The sequence below is a fragment of the Opisthocomus hoazin genome, chromosome 5 (assembly GCF_030867145.1).
Source record: "Opisthocomus hoazin isolate bOpiHoa1 chromosome 5, bOpiHoa1.hap1, whole genome shotgun sequence".
Classification (NCBI taxonomy): Eukaryota; Metazoa; Chordata; class Aves; order Opisthocomiformes; family Opisthocomidae; genus Opisthocomus; species Opisthocomus hoazin.
Genome location: NC_134418.1, coordinates 63404639 through 63423340, shown reverse-complemented (window position 1 = coordinate 63423340; position 18702 = coordinate 63404639). Strand labels below are relative to the sequence as shown.

At 39.4% G+C, this 18702-nt stretch overlaps 1 protein-coding gene across 6 annotated transcripts in view; it reads left to right on the top strand.

The window, feature by feature from the left end:
* Positions 1-18702, top strand: part of CCSER1 (coiled-coil serine rich protein 1) — a 745310-nt gene that overhangs the window by 279678 nt on the left and 446930 nt on the right. For all 6 annotated transcript variants that reach the window (XM_075421506.1, XM_075421504.1, XM_075421503.1 and 3 more), the window contains one exon: positions 10137-10347. In XM_075421506.1, coding sequence (XP_075277621.1) covers positions 10137-10347 — 211 coding nt within the window. The remainder of the gene's footprint in view (positions 1-10136; positions 10348-18702) is intronic.

Below are 18702 nucleotides of genomic sequence, written 5' to 3'. Positions count from 1 at the left end.
CCCTACACAAAAAGTCGTGGAAACGGCCGAGGGAGAAGGTGAGTCCAGCCAGTTTGCAGAGGTGAAAGCCATCCAGCTGGCTTTAGACATTGCCAGTCGAGAGAAGTGGCCAGTGCTCTATATTTACACCGACTCCTGGATGGTGGCCAATGCCTTGTGGGGGTGGCTGCAGCAATGGAAGAAGAACAACTGGCAGCGCAGAGGCAAACCTATCTGGGCTGCCCCATTGTGGCAAGATATTGCTGCCCGGCTGGAGCAGTTGGTTGTAAAAGTCCGTCACGTGGACGCCCACGTCCCTAAGAGTCCGGCCAATGAAGAACATCTAAACAACCACCAGGTAGATATAGGCTGCTAAGATTGAAGTGGCTCAGATGGATCTGGACTGGCAACATAAGGGTGAACTGTTTATAGCTCGGTGGGCCCATGACACCTCGGGCCACCAAGGAAGAGATGCGACATACAGATGGGCTCGTGACCGAGGGGTGGACTTGACCATGGACACTATTGCACAGGTTATCCATGAATGTGAGACATGCGCTGCAATCAAGCAAGCCAAGCGGGTAAAGCCTCAGTGGTATGGAGGACGATGGCTAAAATATAAATATGGGGAGGCTTGGCAGATTGACTATATCACACTGCCACAAACCCGCCAAGGCAAGTGCTATGTGCTCACAATGGTGGAGGTCACCACCGGATGGCTGGAAACCTACCCTGTGCCCCATGCCACCACCCGGAATACCATCCTGGGCCTTGAAAAACAAGTCCTGTGGTGACATGGCACTCCCGAAAGAATCGAGTCAGACAACAGGACTCACTTTCTTAACAGCCTCATAGACACCTGGGCCAAAGAACATGGTATTGAGTGGGTGTATCACATCCCCTACCATGCACCAGCCTCGGGAAGATCGAATGTTACAATGGGCTGCTAAAAACCACTTTGAGGGCAATGGGGGGTGGGACTTTCAAAAATTGGGATACCCATTTAGCAAAGGCCACCTAGTTGGTTAACACCAGAGGGTCCACCAACCGGGCTGGTCCTGCCCAGTCAAAACCTCAGCGCCCCGTGGAAGGGGATAAAGTTCCTGTAGTGCACGTGCGGAACATGTTAGGGAAGACGGTTTGGGTTAGTCCTGCCTCGGGCAAAGGCAAGCCCGTCCGCGGGATTGCTTTTGCTCAAGGACCTGGGTGTACCTGGTGGGTAATGCGGAAGGATGGGGAAGTCCGATGTGTACCTCATGGGGATTTGATTTTGGGCGAGAATAGTCCATAAATAAATTGTATAAAGTTAGTTGTTAAATAACCCTGTCACTGTCTGTTATCACTGTTATAATTGTTGTATTTTGTACCAGTAGTAGCATAGTAAGAATTCTCCAGATTAAAGAAGGATGGACTTTTCGATGAAAACCTAGCAGAGCACAGCAATGATGGAACTGGACCTGGTTTTCAACAACTGGCATCCAGCAACTTCATCAAGATCAACGTCTCCTGCAGACTGTGGGCACGGGCCGCACCAGATACATCAGCCGTGAGCTCCGGATGCAGCAAGTGACCGCCCATCACCACACATCACCTCCCCTGCCACGGAAGACCATAACGACAGATGGAGCCCGAAGTCATGGATTAAATGAACTCAACGGACACTTTAGAGTGATGATCCATAGACTAAGGGAATGATATCTGGAGACAGGAGAAGTGGTGGTGATCAACTGGACAATGGGGGACCTGGGCATGACGTAGATGGTATGGAATAAGGGGTGGATAATGTCCTGGGTTTGGCCAGGACAGGGTTAATTTTCACCGGACTCCAGGAAGGGGCACAGCCGGGGGGTGGGGGCTGACCCCACCTGGCCAAACAGAGCCCGGTATTCCATACCATGTGCCGTCACGCTGGGTTCCGGTGGGAGGGGCGGCGCGGCGGGAACGCACTTGCGGCTTAGGGGGGCGCAGCGCCGGTCCTGTTTCGGGAGAGTGGCTGACTGGGTCGTTACGGTTCGTTGTTGTGTTTTCTCCTTATTTGTATCGTTGTTGTTCCTGTTTTCCCTCTGTTTGCTGTTCTGTTAAACTGCCCTTATCCCGACCCACCAGTTTCTGCCTCTTTCTTTTCATTCTCCTCCGCACGCCGGCGGGGGTAGGGGCGGCCGCGTGACGCTTTTGTTGCTGGCGGCAGCCGAAACTAAAACAGAGACCCTTAAAACTGACTGTTATGCATCTCAGCTGAACCTCTCAGCCAACACGAGGTATAATGAATTACCTGCTTTCTTCACATAAGTGTTCTTAATGGTTAATAGCTTCATGGAAAGATTGTATCTTGGTTTACACACTAATAATATGGTTAGGTGCTTCCCAAATATTTAAAGATCTAGTCAGACAACACTTGGAATTGAGTGGCTTGTCTCCTTTATAAAGTATATGAATTTTCCACTTATTTTTCTGTTCCCATTTGAAGTCCATCTTACCAGTCTTATTCATGTCTGTGAATTCTGCCAAGCATTAAGCAACTATTGGTTGCAAACCCTGCTATCTTTAGTGGATTTAACCTTACGTGTTAACATACTTGTCTTCCTGCTGAAGCCTATGCTAACAGTTCTGTAGCTTCTTACCAAGCACAGAAAATACTTCAAATCTTTTTTTAATATTGTTTGTTTGCTTATTTATTTATTTATTATTTTTGTTTGAAATATGCATAATTTTGAGCAGAATTTTGAAAAGCCTTGGCAGCAAAAAATGCTGACCTGCAGTAGGAAGTATTTTTTTTTTTTAAGTAAGAGAACTAGTTTGGTAGCTGAATGAAAGGCATGCACTTCTTGTACTTCTTGGAAGGCAATCGTCCTAGCCAATGTCCATCATGATTTTCCAGCTTTTTTAAACATCTTTTGTCCTCATAAGAGCTTGAAAGTTTGATGTTCCATTTACACAATTTCTAAAAGCAAGACTCGAGCATTTAGAGCAGAGAACAAAGGTGAGGAGAAATGTTGCTTTGGTCTAGAAGGTGACAGTGGCAAAACAGATTTATTTTTCTCCTTTCTCCCAATACTATAAAGTTTGCTGGGCATGGTTGAATGCCTGTGTTCTTGAAGAGATTAGATCAAAATTTTGTTGTTTTAGTCCTGGTCAGCTGAGTTGGTCAGCTCCATGGAGTGCTTTTGGAGTGAGACTTGGAGAGGATACCAATTGCCTTTAGCCTTTAGGTGTACTGAGGCAAGGTGCAGTCAGAAGTACGTAGTGTTTACAAAGGCTGCAATGACTGCTGGTAGATTTATCCTTTGTCGAAATAAAAGGCAAGCCTTCTTTTGTTTATATCCCAACCAGAGATGTAATGTGAGTAACTGCTGGCTGTAGTGCGTAATTAAACTGCACTCTACATTTTGTATACCAGTTGTAAAATAGCTTCAAGAATAATCCTTTGCTGAATTTTTTGGGAAAAAAACATGATTAAATAGACACAAACTCTTCCGACCTCTCAATGGCCAGCCAGCGTCTTTTACTTTTCCTGGTTTGTCTGTAATCTTTTATTTACTACTGCACTGTTACCACTTAAAATTGAATAAGCCCCATGGGTCTTTTCCAAGTAGCTATTTTTTTGGACGTTATCTGATTACTGTATGGCGTTACATTATATTATTTGTATCACATTTAAATTTTCTTAATAGATTCCAGGAGGAATAAAAGAACTGAAATCTCAAGTGTTGTGTTTTTGTGTGCTAGATCAGGGGATATAAACAGAACTCTCTACTCCTGTAGAATTTAGAGAAAGGAAAGAAGTGCTTGAAATGCCCTTAGCAGCTGTACTTTGCCAGCAGCTGAAAAATGGAGGACTTTTTTCACCTTTTTTTTTTTTTTTAATTTGATTCCATATTTCATGATCACCAGGTTCTAGCCCAAAGGAAATCTGTATGGCTGTGATATAAACCTTTGAAAGACAAGGGATTGTAATGGAAAAGGCTGACAGTCTCTTAACTTATAGCGGCACTAGCCATTAGAGTTTGCGTGCACATTTGTGTGTGGGTGCATAGTTTAATAGCAACAGACACCAAACATCATTTTTCTGAAAGGCTGACCTTGAAAAATCATAGCATCAGAGTTACTAATAAATGATACATAGGTCTAAAAGCTGTGATATGTCAAGCAATCTCTACCTTATGACATGGTGTGGTTTAGTATTGTGAGATGTTGCCTCTTTTGAAGCATTCTCTGGTAGAACAGAAGTACCATTGAGAAATTGTGTGAGGTAGAGGTATAAATTTTGATGCCAAAGAATGCCAATATGGGTAATTAGCCAAGTGTTTATGTTCTGGTTACCTTTTTATCTTCTCAGTATTGCAAAGTCTGCCTTTTCAGAACTGAGTGAGGAGTGTGGCAATTTTTATCCTCCTTCACCAGAGTTTGAGAATATTTAGGCACCTAGCAGTAAATTATTTGATATGCCTTCTGGAATATTTAGCAACATGCTTTTGAAAGTCTGTGACCCAGTTCTACTGAATTAGGGGAAAAGCCTTTCTTTTTTCCAGAACGAATCCATGTATTTCAGTTGTGACCATAAACATAGAACATGTCTCAAGTGAGATTAGTAAGAGATTACTCAGAGATTAAGATTCAGTCTGGCATGATTGTAGGAATTGCCTGTAGTGTACATCACTGTAAGAGAGCCACAGAGTGCTTTGTACTGAATTTTGGAAGTGTTTGAGTTAGGCAGATTTTTCTCTAAAAATCAGAAGCAATTGTTCTTTTATGTCTTCTGTGGTCCATAACTAAGGGACCTTTCTCAAAATAGTAATTGGTGATTTTTCTAAAAAAAGATCCCTTTCAGGTATTTGCTGTTGGTGAAGAAAAAGGAAGCTCTGGATAGGATAAAATAGTGTGGATTGAAGACTAACCTGATTTGTATGAAAGAGGATTTCAGTGTCATGTCTGATATAACCTGTGTATGGAGCTAATAGCATTTTTCTAGTGTAAAAGGACATCGGTTTCCTGGTACACCAAGTTATGAACAAATAAGAGAGGTTTGTTGCTGAAATTTTTCTGAAGATCAAATTTATATACATTTATACATAAGTGTGCGTATGAATTTTATAACTATACATATATAAAAATATATATATACACATAATGTATTTATATGTGAGTATATATACACGTACAGTTGCACACTCAAACACTGAAAATAAGTGATTTAAGACTAGAAAAAGTCCCTGCTTTAGAAGATATGCCCTCAAGGAAGAAAGAAGCTATGTTCAGCTCTTCCCACAGAAGCTGGGGTCTTCTACTCTGCTGGCAGAGACTTCCTGATGCCCACAGCGTTACATGGGTTCTCTTCTGTTAAGATGGTATCAAGAAGTGCAGACTGTATGGGACCAGTTGTATTACTTTAGGCTAATTCTGCTGTAGCAACATCTTAAGCACTGCTGGTGAAAACTAAGAAGATTAAACTCCACATAATCGGAGGATCTTTATGTAAGTGTCGTTCAAATTACCATAAGCTCTTCAAATCTTTCATCTGAGAAGTACTAAGAAGGGAAGAATAACTAAAACTAGCTCAAGTTGCAAACCTTTGCATCCTTTTTTTTTTTCTTTTTTTTCAGTAAAACCCTTTAAGGATACTTTGGAATAAGAAAGTTGTTCTACCTTCTTAAGGGAAGGAAGCTTTGATAGAAGCTGCACAGTTGTGCCTCTTCCTCACTTAACATGCAGTTGCATTGGATTTATGGAGGCTATTAAAATGTGAAAAGCCACCGATTGATTATTTTAATGCTATTTCAATAAAGATTGCTTTTGAAATAGAACTCTGTCTTAATGGCACTACCATTTTGCTAAATGTGGATATTGTAGCTTCTGATTTTTGTATCCATTAGAAATTAGGAAATATATTCATAGCGTTCAGTGGATATGTCCAGATATAATGGAAACAAGCCAGCGGGCTCAAAGTAGCATCAAGTTGCACACGTGTTCACCCTATTTAACATCTACAAATTTGTATCAAATTTTCTGTGGATTTTCAGACCTTATGATGACAGTAATTCTACTGACATTATACTTGCTTTTCTCTGTTGTCATCTGTTGTCCCTTTAGATGTAACATGCAGCTGTATAGTATTCCACAGGATTTAGGTTGATACCACTTGAGCAGCTTGAATTGCCCTGTTTCCTTTTGACATTGATCTAGAGGATTGGGCAGAGCTTTAAGTATGCCACCTATCAGACTTTGTCTGAACTTCATCAAACAGAATATGAAAACCACTTGTTACCTGGGAAGTGAAGTCTGTAATACCCGGGAGAAAATGAAGAGCAGCTTCCTACCACTCTTCTGAGCTGTGATTTGCCACTGCATCCACGGTTCATCGTGGACATTTCAAAACAGGCTGGCTCTTCACTTGCTTAGGAGTCTGGCTGAGTTGCATATCCCAAGTTTGGAGCTTCATGGCTCCGTAGGCATGCTCAGAGGTTTGAGGTGACATCTACACGGAATGGTTCTTTAGTGCACATCTGCACCACTGAAATCCTCCAGAATGGAGCAGTCCCATCCAATTTGCCTGTACTGACATCCAAACCACGCCAGAAAATTGTTTGAAAGAGCAATAGCTGTTTTGGGTCAAGCCATTTGAAAAGTGCTTTAACTCTGACTGAATTCCAGTAACCAGGAACATTTTCAGGCATGGTTTTATTAAATTAGGGACATAGCCTAAATTTGTGTGTATGTCAGGCAATTTAGAGGTCAGACAGGAGCCATATATTTAAAAGTGACCAAATTACTGAAATACTTTATGTTCATAATATTATAGAATTAATATGGTCATTTAAATGAAATACGTTGTCTTTAGTCATTAAAACAGACCTTTTGAGGCTTTTTATCCATAGTTTCAGAAGTTTGTCACAGATAATATTTGCCTGTGAAATGTTTTTATTACGTTAAGCACGTCTTTGGAAGGTGGAAGAGGCTGGCCACCTGTAAGGAGCTCCTGTATTACCAGTCAATGAACCAGCCTCTGTTCCAACTTCAGAGGCAAAGAGGTGTTTTAGTAGGAAGGGCAATCTTCTAATTTTAGTAAGATTTTTTTTTTATCTTGCTAAATCTCTACTGCTGTTTTGAGATGAATTGCAGTGGATTACCGTAATAATACTGTAATAGACCACCTGGACAATGTTAATAAAGATTTTGACGAAATATCAGTTCTGTAATGAACTTAAAATGAACTTTTTCCTGCCTCAATTAGAAGGAGTTGTATCAGACAGTGAAGAGTTTTTTCTGTCACAGATCAGTTACATTCTTTTCAGACGGTTCAGAGGTACTGTATGATCTGAATGCTCACTGTGTACCAACTCTGAGTCACCATTTTCCAGTAGCAATTTAGAGTTTAAACTCTTATGACAGTGAGTGCTGATATGTTATTACGGTGCTTTTCATACTTTATTACAAGCTTCTGGATTTGAAAAGATGGTAATTTTGTGTGTTTTAGCAGTGTGATGTCAACGTAAAGCCTGTTGAAGTCATTGAAGTATTTTTTTCAGTGCAAAATAAGTTTTGCTGTATTTCCAGTACATTTATAGGTTATACATAAACACTATGTCTCTTGCATGCAAGAGAGGATAATAGTTTTCCAAGAGTACTGCTTGTTTCCTTGTCACTGGGGCAGCAGAGTACTGCTGTTGGTGCCAGGTTCTTCTCGCCGGTAATGTGCTGTAAAAGACTCCTTCTGGGAGGCATTACATCTTTAGTTGGTCCTTTCTCAGTGTCAGGATGTTACCCACGTAAGATGCCTCTTCAGGAGCATGAGGAAGATGAAACTTCGATGGGACTCATGAAGTGAACGTGCAGAGGAATAATTATTATTCTAAGGAATGATTTGTCTCCCAGCCTGCAGGCACTGGACAGGAAAAAAGAGGACTTTGTTCTTGCGTCTGACTCAATTTAAATAATGTGCTTTTCTGGCTAGTTAAACCCTACAAAAGTGTAGATTACAGTAGTTTGAACATGGCTTCTTTTATAAAACCTTAAAAGTGGCCTATGTTACGAAACTTAAAAGTTGTTTTTTTTTTTCCATGATTTATATCTGAGGCTTCCTTAAGAAAGGCTATGAATCAGCAGTGGCTTATATCTTTCAGTCAAAAGTACCTTTACCATCCACCTCAGATTATTATTTTAAAGGATGCAGAATATTCTACTCACAAAGTTGTTTCATTGTATTTAAAAATTAAAACAGACTAATTGTTTTATGAAAGTCTTGAAAAACCTAGATTAGAAAATTTTAGTTCCATTGGTCATCATGAGCATATGGCCATATCAGTGACCTCTGGTGCATTTCTTGATCTAACATGTTGTCCCTACTGCACATTGCAAAATATAAAAATGAACCATCTGTAAAAGGTAATTCTAGTAGCCTCATTTCCAGTTTGTTAGTATGGCATTGGGAATTGCATGTCTTGAGAAATTACATTAATTCCTTTTTGAATGTGGTTCCTATGAAACTAAAGTTAACTAAAAAAAATTTCTCAAGCAAAAATATTCTTTGTACATCCAAAATATGACCGTGCTTAAAATTCAGAATCAGTTTTGTGTTGCATGAAAATTCAAACGGAACAGAAAATTGGAACTATACATTAAATGAATAATAATTGTTATTTTCTTCACTACTTATGCTAACATCGTTAGTTGCAGTAAATTAATTTACTATGAATGTGGATGTCATGTATTGCTGTTACAACACTTTTGTAATTTAGTGGTAATTAATACAACAATATTACACAGTGCAGCCACATTCTCAGATTTACTCTCCATTCAGATTTGTCCTTTTTTCCCTGCTGGTTGAAGAGAAAATAGGTGCAACGTTAATGTTGTAAATGCTTTGATGCCAGAAAAATCCGTAGTGTTTTTAGTTACATTCTGTTCCATCAAAATGTCAAGTTAATCTCTATTTAGATTGTTTTTCTACTATTAATCTTTTGTCTGCTTGTAGCTGATTTCAGCTGGTTGAATCTATGACCTCTAGATCACAGAATCACACAGGTGGGAAGGGATCTCTGCAAGTCTCTGTTCCAAGCCCTTGCTCAAAGCAGGTCCAATTAGAGCAGGTTACTCAGGGGCTTGCCCTGTCATGTTGTGAGTATCTCCAAGGATGGGTGTCCCATATAATCTCTGAGGCCCTGTTCCTTTGTTTGACCACCTTCTTGGTAAGAAGTAAATGAAGTTCTTGTATCTGGTCATAATGGCCTGTATTCTAGCTTCTGTCCATTGCCTTTCATCCAATTGCTGTGCATCCCTTAGGATAGTCTGGTCCCATCATCTCATCCCAGTCATCCCAGTGGGGACATTGCTCTGGTCAGCAATGAGATGCCATTTGCTTTCTCTTCGGAAGACTAAGCAAAGCTGGCTCCCTTAGCCTTTCCACACTTATTGTGCACTCCAACCTCCTCACCATCTTGTTGGTCTTCGCTGGACTTGTTCCAGCATGGCAAAGTCTTATAGGTAACTTGCTCTGATATTAAAGGAATGTAGTATGTATGCAGCAAAATAATGGTATTCCATTACCTCCAAAGTCCATTAAAATCTTTCCGAATCTTTCTGTTGTCTTTAATGGAACCTCAAGAACAACTTAATGTTGTTTTGTTTCATGTTCTGCTTAAATAGTTTCAATGGTAACTAAACTTCAGAGTGAGTACAGATTAATAGATTTTCAAATTCCGTTTTATAGAATAGCAGCTTCATCTTATGTCACTGGGCCAGCCCAGAATGGAGTATTTGCTTTGGTGGTTTTCTTTTCTTTTTGAGTGCTAAGTCAAAGCATATGGAAGAACGTGATTTAGCTTTCGAAAGTGTATCACAGTCATATTTTCATAAAGGTGAACTGAAATAAAATAGACCCATAGCAGTTTTGCCCATAGGATATTTTGTTTTAAGAAAATGGCTTTCTTTTGAAAGGTGTAGGATAAAGCATGGTTTCAGTTCCTGTAGAAAAGAGTACATTTATAAATGCATATTTTATTGCTAACACCGTTTGACTATATGTACATTATAAAGGCCATTCATGCTAGCAGGCTCAAAAAGTGAATGTATAATGTGTCTTTAAACTCAAAGAAACTAAAAGCCAAAAATTATTGAATTCTTTTTCATATTTCTGTGTTGATCTTTCTGTTTTCTCCTGCAAGGAACCTATCTCTGAAGCTCTCGAAGGAGGTAGACCAAGGAGAAGTCAGGTACCCTCGAGTTAGCCAGCTGGCTGGCAGCCCATCCGTGGAGTGGCCTTTTACTGGACTGGAAGAAGGTGGAGGCATTGAATCTTTGCCTTTCAGATTGATGCTGCAAGATTGCACGGCTGTAAAGACATTGCTTCTGAAAATGAAGCGGATTCTTCAAGAGGTAATCGCCCAATCATTTGTTAAATTAATAGCTTTCAGCATTAATGAGCTAAGCAGCAGAAAAGGGTCAGAAAAGTTTATGGACTTGATGTCTTTTAATATGTCATGAATATATGGAATTGATGCAGAAGTATAAGTAGTAGTGCCTCAACATGGTGGAGGTCAGAAAATTTATACTATAGCAGAATTTAATTGATACTGCCATCTTGGTGTGCAGAGTATAAAGCTTCCCTTGAGCTTTTACCAAAAAGGGGACAGGGGAGATGAACTGCTTTAGATCAAAATAAATTGTATTGTTTTCCTCTAGTATTTTAGAGCTTTTCAGTTTTCTTACTACATTTGTTAATCAGTATGAAGTTGCATGAAATTTATTCAGAGGAGAGATGCAAAGGAAAAATTGTTCTCTTAAATAACAGTACTAAAATTAAAGGTTACTAATTTGGGTTTGTAAATGATGGCTCACATCAGGTTTCTTACGCGATTCTAACAATTTCAAGAGTCCTCGGTTGTCCTGTCCTGCTATATTCTCCTGCTTCCCCCGTGGAATGCTGGTGTTGCTTTCAAAATTTTATTTTGCATCCAGTTCCCTTTAGGATTTTAGAAAAAAATCAAATTATTATTGTTTTTTTTTTTTTTTTTTTAATGCTTCCCAGCTGTGGAGCTTTGACTCAGATACATTTCTGACAAGCTTTCATCTTCGTGTTAGTGAACTGCAGCATGTATCTTCTTTGAGATCTACAAAAAAGATAATTTCTTGTTTGTTTTTTATCTATAAAGTTCATAGAATCACAAAATAATTTTGTTTCAGAGGGCTCTCTGGAGGTCCAACCCCTCTACTCAAAGCAAGGCCAACACAGAACAGGTTGCTCGGGTCCTTGTCCACTCAAGTTTTTGATACCTTAATGGGGTTTCCCCATTGTATCTGGGCAGCCATTCCAATGTTTGACTACAGCATTATAATTTTTTTCCCTAAGGCAGAATCAGAATTTCCCTTGTTGCAAAATCATTGTATGATGAAGTGCTAGTCACTTAACCGAGACATGTAAATACCAAAGCAAGGCTTCAGCAAGTTTGGTTTGTTTACTGCTTACTTATTGATCATCTGTATCTAAATTGAATCAATTGTTCTGTCTGAGAAAGTTTGTCAAAGGTTCAGCCATAGTAATTGTCCATTAGTCTTCCTAAATAGATTGTTTGTGTTGGATGGCAAGCCTCAAGCCTTCCAGTTTCCTTCAGTTCACTAAAAACTTGATGTATGCTATTTGGCTTCTTAATGAACTGCTGTTTTAGAATTGTAGAATGGTTTGGGTTGGAAGGGAGCTTAAACATCATCCAGTTCCAACCCCCCCTGCCATGAGCAGGGACACCTTCCACTAGACCAGGTTGCTCAAAGCACTCTCCAACCTGGCCTTGAACACTTCCACTAAGGGAGCATCCACAACTTCTCTGGGCAACTTGCTCCAGTGTCTCACCACACTCATAGTGAAGAATTTCTTCCTTATATGTAATCTAAACCTACCCTCTTTTAGTTTAAAGCCATTACCCCTTGTCCAAAGTCCCTCTCCAGCTTTCTTGTAGGCCCCCTTCAGGTACTGGAAGGCCGCAATAAGGTCTCCCCGGAGCCTTCTCTTCTCCAGGCTGAACAACCCAAACTCTCTCAGCCTTTCCTCATAGGAGAGGTGCTCCAGCCCTCTGATCACTTTTGTGGCCCTCCTCTGGACCCACTCCAACAGGTCCATGTCTTTCTTGTGCTGAGGACTTCAGAACTGGATGCAGGACTCCAGGTGGGGTCTCACCAGAGCAGAGTAGAGGGGCAGAATCACCTCCCTCAACCTGCTGGCCACGCTTCTTTGGCTGCAGCCCAGGATACCATTTTCCTTCTGGGCTGTGAGCGCACATTGTGTGGTCATGTTGAGCTTCTAACCAACTAGCACCCCCAAATCCTGCTCCTCAGGGCTGGTCTCTCAATCCATCCTCCGTCCAGCCTGTATTTGTGCTTGGGATTGCCCAACCCATGTGCAGGACTTTGCACTTGGCCTTGTTGAACTTCATGAGGTTCGACAAGGTCCCTTGGGATGGCATCCCTTCCCTTCAGCATGTCGACTGCACAGGTTGGTGTCCTTGGCAAAAAGTTTTTGATGACTTTGGAGTTGAAATCATTCCTGCTTATATAATGTCAGAATACTGAGTGAATTTAAAGGTTATTGTCCACTGAGAAGGATTTGTAATCCTTTTATATATGGAAATGAATAATAAGAATTATAATATTACATGACATAGCAGTTGTAACATTCATCTGGTAATATTGGCAGCATGCTGTGTTTCTTCTAGTGTGAATAATTCTGAGTTTTGCTCAGAAATGTTCTTTCTTACCATGATGGTAAGCATGAGCATTTTATTTTTGGCTTACCAAATTTCATTAAACTTGTGTAACAATCTGCTGTGATTTTCTGTTTGGCGATACGTTTTACCTTATAGTACTTCATCTTTAAAAACATTCACCAGGTGATCTCCATGAAAGGAACACAAGGTATTTCCTGCAACTGGCTGGAATTTCATGTCCAGTTACTAATACCTCCTTATGTAACTCATACTGATTTTATTTTGTCATATTAATCATTTAGTCTTTTATTTACGTGTTCCTTTGTACCATATAATTTCCGTCTCCCCATCTGGCTGTAACACAGTCTGGTTCTGTCCTTTTCTTTTTGTCTTACGTTCTGTATGAACTCAAAATGACCTATTTCTGTTTCTGCAGTTGGATGTTATATGTGATGCACATATATATGTGCTGTAATTTACCTCCCTATTTTTCAGCACCTTTGAGATGGAATATCCTGGTAGTAGTACACATTGTTCTCGTACACAGCTAAACAAATCTCTTACACAGCTAGAACGAAATGACCAATCTGATGATTACTGAAAACTTTTGCTACTTTGTTATTTTTATTTTGTTTATTAATGAGTTGTATTATTTCAGTGATAGACAAGTTATGGAGAATGCTGTAAAATGGTATGGGAGTGTACATTTTAGTAGCTCCATGTGAGAAATAGCTGTTTGATATGTAGTACAATATTCAAGTTCTGCTGATACAAATACATGTACTAGTTCTTGAAACAAAAAATTACCTTTCAAGGTCATTGTTAAATTACACAGTTTTCATATCTCCATAAAGAGTTAACAAACCCATCCACTATACAGTGGGCATCATCCATGGTATAATTTCAGAAGAGTGAAAGAGCAGTAACAACAAAATATTCACAGTCTTTAAAACACATTAAAATATTCAGAATTAAACCAAATCCGGAATGTGATTTAAAAGAACATAAGCAGCTAGCTTGAACAACCAAAAAGAAGATGACCTTGAAATATATTACAAACTGATATTGGAATGACACAACTTCATTATCTTCAGAAATACAGACATTTATACATTTATGTCACTTTTAAATTATTAGTGAAGGATTCCAGGAAAATAGAATTCTATCAAATTGAAATATTGTGTTGAAGAATCTGATAAGTCATCTGACCATATTTGGCAGGCAGTTTCCATGGAGAAGGTACCTTACTTCCCTTGTTACTAGACGTAATTTCTTCATGGAAAAATCACTTCCACCCCAACGAATATTATAAATCAAGCTCACAACAGTACAGAATTAAAAGATGTAAAAAAAAAATTGTTTCCTTACCATGGAATGCTCAAGTATTTTTAGATGTAGTCCAATGTAGTCTCTGGCAGGCTTATATGGTATACAAGTGAAATATTTTATGCCTCTAACAGTATGAAATAAGTATATTTATTTATAGAAATAGTAATATGTCACATGTTTTCATCCACTTTAAAAAATATACAAAGCATACAATTAACATAGGAAAAATTACACATCAGTTATAAGAAAAAAAGCTGCAGTATTTCTGTTCTATAGCTGATGTTACCCATAGAAGAAATTACAGTAGTGTACACCGCTTTATTGAAAAATAACATGTTAATTGAGTTAAAATATTAGCCCTGTTATTCAATATAATCCTTCTTCTTAAGCACTGAGCACTGCTTCTAAGGAACAATTTAATTATGATCTGCCAAAATGTAATACTAGCAAGTACAATATGCTATTTTTTTTTGTTGCAGTTGCTTGTAATTGAAGAAATGGAAAAACTGCATAAAATATATGCTGTGCTGTGCTCCAGATTTATAAAGCCATGAGTTTAGCTTGTTATTAGTCTTATCATGAAAATAGAAATGGAAAACATGGCAGTAACTTTCAAGATTGAGAATGTTATTAGGTAATGCATTTAGTAAAAGATTAATGAATGATCATTCAATTAAGAGAATTAATTACCATTTCACTTTCAGTGAAGAAGCCTTGAAAATGTCTACTAATAATTCTTTGTAGCTTTGACCATGCAAGTCTCATAGGGCAGATTGTCCCCTCATGTTTTGAGTATCTCCTTGAACAAAGCTGAAGGTAGTCTGGAGGACCCTGGCACATGAGGAAACCAGGCGGTCCACCAAAAATCGGTCCAAAAAGTATGTCTGAATCTGTTTGAGAGCTTTTTCGCATGCATGCTGTATTTCTGACAGACAAATGTGCAATAAATGGAGCAACCAAGACTTGTGGGCTGCAAAGTTTCATGAAAAAGCATTACCAGAGCATAGCAACACAGGCAGCTTGATAAAAGCCACTTCATCATAGAAGGCAATACAAGCTGTCATGTAGCCTGTCTGTGATTTGTCAGTAGTTCTTGGTGTCACTATTCTCTCTGTCTCACTGGTGTTCGTGGAACTGTTTTTTCCCCTCAAAGTCTACTTGATGTTGACCTTTTTCTCCATAATAACTCCTTTCATTCAAAAAGAAAAGCAGACAAGGAAATGGGGAATTGAATGGATGAAATCGGTACATTTGCCCTCTCCTAAGAAATGGATTCTTCACTTTCTAACTTCAGACAGGCCTTTCTGCTCTGAACTGGTCTTTAACATAGAATCTGTGTCATCTTTTCTCCTCCATATGCTGAGGTATATTTTCTGTGTTTTCTTACATTTCTGGCCATTAATTGATTGCGTATAGTCAATGAACGTCTAAAAATTAGACTGTACCTTCTTCCTCACTTATTACTATGAAAAATAATGAATTAATATAATGCCTGTTTCCAAAACAATATATGGCCATTCCTGTACTCTTCTGGATGAGACTGAAATTATTTCCATCTATTAACTTTTTTATGGTTTGAGTTATAGCTAACTGAGGCCATGTCAAAGGCTGGCTAATGGAAAGGACATTTAAGGGCTTTGCCTTTGTTGAAATTGTTGGTAGAATGTTTCAGGCAGAGACATAAGAGGAAAACTCATAAGGCTTTGTTTTGTGCCTGGCAGGACAGGGTCTTTATGCTGAAATAAACATAGTGAAAAAGTACAGTTATTTTGGGAGGGAATTCATTTAGTCAGTGGTAATGGGTTTTTCATCAAACTTTGGATGTTGAGCTTGTTGATTAATTTTACTGAATGTCCCAGTAAAAAGAAAATCTTGCTCATGTTTAGGCTTATTTCTATGGGTCACATTTTCCCTGTACTCTTTACAAAATGTATAAGTTATCAACTACATAATTCTACTTTTAAATATTTTTATGGGGCTATCATAAGTGACCTTACTGGTTACTAATCTAGAAAATTAAGATGCATTGTCTGTATGTTTGTGTAATTAGGAATTTAAATTATTCGGTGCATGCCCATGCTTGTTTCACAGCTCTGCAAAACACCGTGCAGGCTGTGGAGCTTTAGAAATTGAAGCTAATTGCTAGGATTAGCAATAGGGATAAGTCACTCTGGACGTATACTGCATACTGTGTTTTACTAATTAATCATGTATTTTACTGAGGGAAATTGCAGCTGTCTGTGGCTGTCATTAAAACTTAACATGTCCACTACAATATTTTTAAATTGTGCTTGAAAAAATAAGAAATGTGGAAAATTATGTCAAAATCACTGTGAGACTGGCCATGACAGTTGCCTGAGACTTGGGGGGACAGAGTGAGACAACTCAGTCTGCAATTACCCTGTCAAATGTCACTGGCTACATTACTTCTCCCCGTGCATCTTTCACCTCATCAGTAAAATAAGCATAATTATAGAGTCTTCTTTTATGCTGCACTTGCAATCTACTAATGGAAAGTACTAAGAGAAAGCTAAGTGTAGTTTGCGATGTTTTGTAGCCTGATTGTTAAGCAATATGGAACTGGCCTTAAACTATAGTTTTTAAAGACATTAAAGCATTTCCTGCAGTCCACTATGAAATGTATTGTGTTTACTAATATTGTCTGTTAGCCACTTAGGAAGCAATTGCAAGTTTAATACACTGTAAAATACTTCAGGTTTTCTTCCTTTATGTAACTTTGTAATTAACCACTATAGCATTACTGATTTATTCAACAACTCTGCATTTAATGCAGTCCCTTTTATCAAGTAATTCATGCTGGAAATTGGTAATTCCTTCATTTCATGGTGTGTTGACACTGCATATACCCATAAATTTAAATAACTAATAATAAAAATGTACTGGATTTAGTAATAGGATTTAATTTTATAGTATTAAATTGTTTTTTCACTTGGAAATATCCATTGGCATACCCTTGCCCAGCTGCTTGCAAAGGGAGCAGAACACCCTATTGGCACACTTTGTGTGTTTTTTTCTAGTAGCATATCTCAGGGTAATGGAGAACACTGGGAGCTGATGGATATAATCAGATGTTATCTTTGGCAGCAAAGATATTTTATTCTAAGATAATCCATTATAAGGCGTTTAATAGGAACAAACAAATGCAGTTTTTGTTATTTAGCTGGACATTCTCAAGGTACAAGAAAACTTTTTTTTCCCCCATATTGTTAGGCAAGCTGCATAGGGCAAATTCGGTCTCCAACATTGTCATGAAGTGTACTGAACTTAGCACATGTAGTACTCTGAAATAGGTTGTAATGCTGCAATTCCAGTCCAAATCCTATTGCTTAGATTTCTTAGCTGAATAAGCCTTGGTTCAGGTAATAGAAAACGTACTGGAGAACTGTCAGACTATTTCAGTGTGTGCAGTATAGATATCAGTGTATGCAATGTTTAAAATTTCTTGAAATTGCTAACTGTTGTTTAATGGTAGTTGGAAAAGCCATTTACCTGGCAGATCAAGGCACGTTCTCCACTGATTCATTTAGAAGACCTCATCTGGTTGAGCAGTTCGGGCAATGATTTTAAAGTTGAAGGGTTAAGAAAAAGGTTGCATGTGTCTGTATCTTAGAATCATAGATTCAGTTAGGTTGAAAAAGATCTTTAAGATCATCAAGTCCAACTGCAAACCTAACGCTGTCAAGTCTATCACTAAACCATGTCCCATACCTACATGGGTGGTGACTCCACCACTTCCCTGGGCAAGGAACTGTTCCAGTAATTGACAACCCTTTTGGTAAAGAAATTTTTCCTAATACCCAATCTAAAACTCCCCTGGTGCAACTTCAGGTGATTTCCTCTTGTCCTATCACTTGTTGCTTGGGAGAAGAGACCCACACCTGCCTCGCTACAACCTCCTTTCAGGTAGTTGGAGAGAGCGAGGTCTCCCCTCAGCCTCCTTTTCTCCAGACTCAACAATCCCAGTTCACTCAGCTGCTCCTCATAAGACTTGTGTTCTAGCCCCTTCAGCAGCCTCATTGCCCTACTTTGGACACACTGCAGCACCTCCATGTCTTTCTTGTAGTGAGGGGCCCAAAGCTGAACACAGTACTCGAGGTGCAGCATCACCAGTGCCAAGTACAGGGGCACGATCACCTCCATACTCCTGCTGGCTACACTGTGCCTGATACAAGCCAGGATGCAGTTGGCCTTCTTGACCACCCGGACACACTGCTGGCTCATGTTTGGCTGGCTGCAGACCATTACCCCCAGGTCCTTTTCTACCAGGCAGCTTTCCAGCCACTCTTCCCCAAGCCTGTAGTGTTGCACGGGGTTGCTGTGACCCAAGTGCAGGACATGGCTCTTGGCCTTGTTGAATCTCATACAGCTGGCCTTGGCCCATTGATCCAGTGTGTCCAGGTCCCTCTATAGAGCCTTCCTACCCTCCAGCAGGTCAACACTCACACCCAACTTGGTGTCATCTGCAAAATTCCTGGGGGTGCACTTGATCTCCTCATCTAGATCATTGATAAAGATATTAAACAGAACTGGCCTCACTACTGAGCCCTGGGGAACACCACTTGAGAACAGCTGCCAGCTGGATTTAACTCCATTCACCACCACTCTTTGGGCCTGGCCATCCAGTCAGTTTTTTTACCCAGCAAACTGTACACCTGTCCAAGTTTCTCCAGGAGAATGCTGTGGG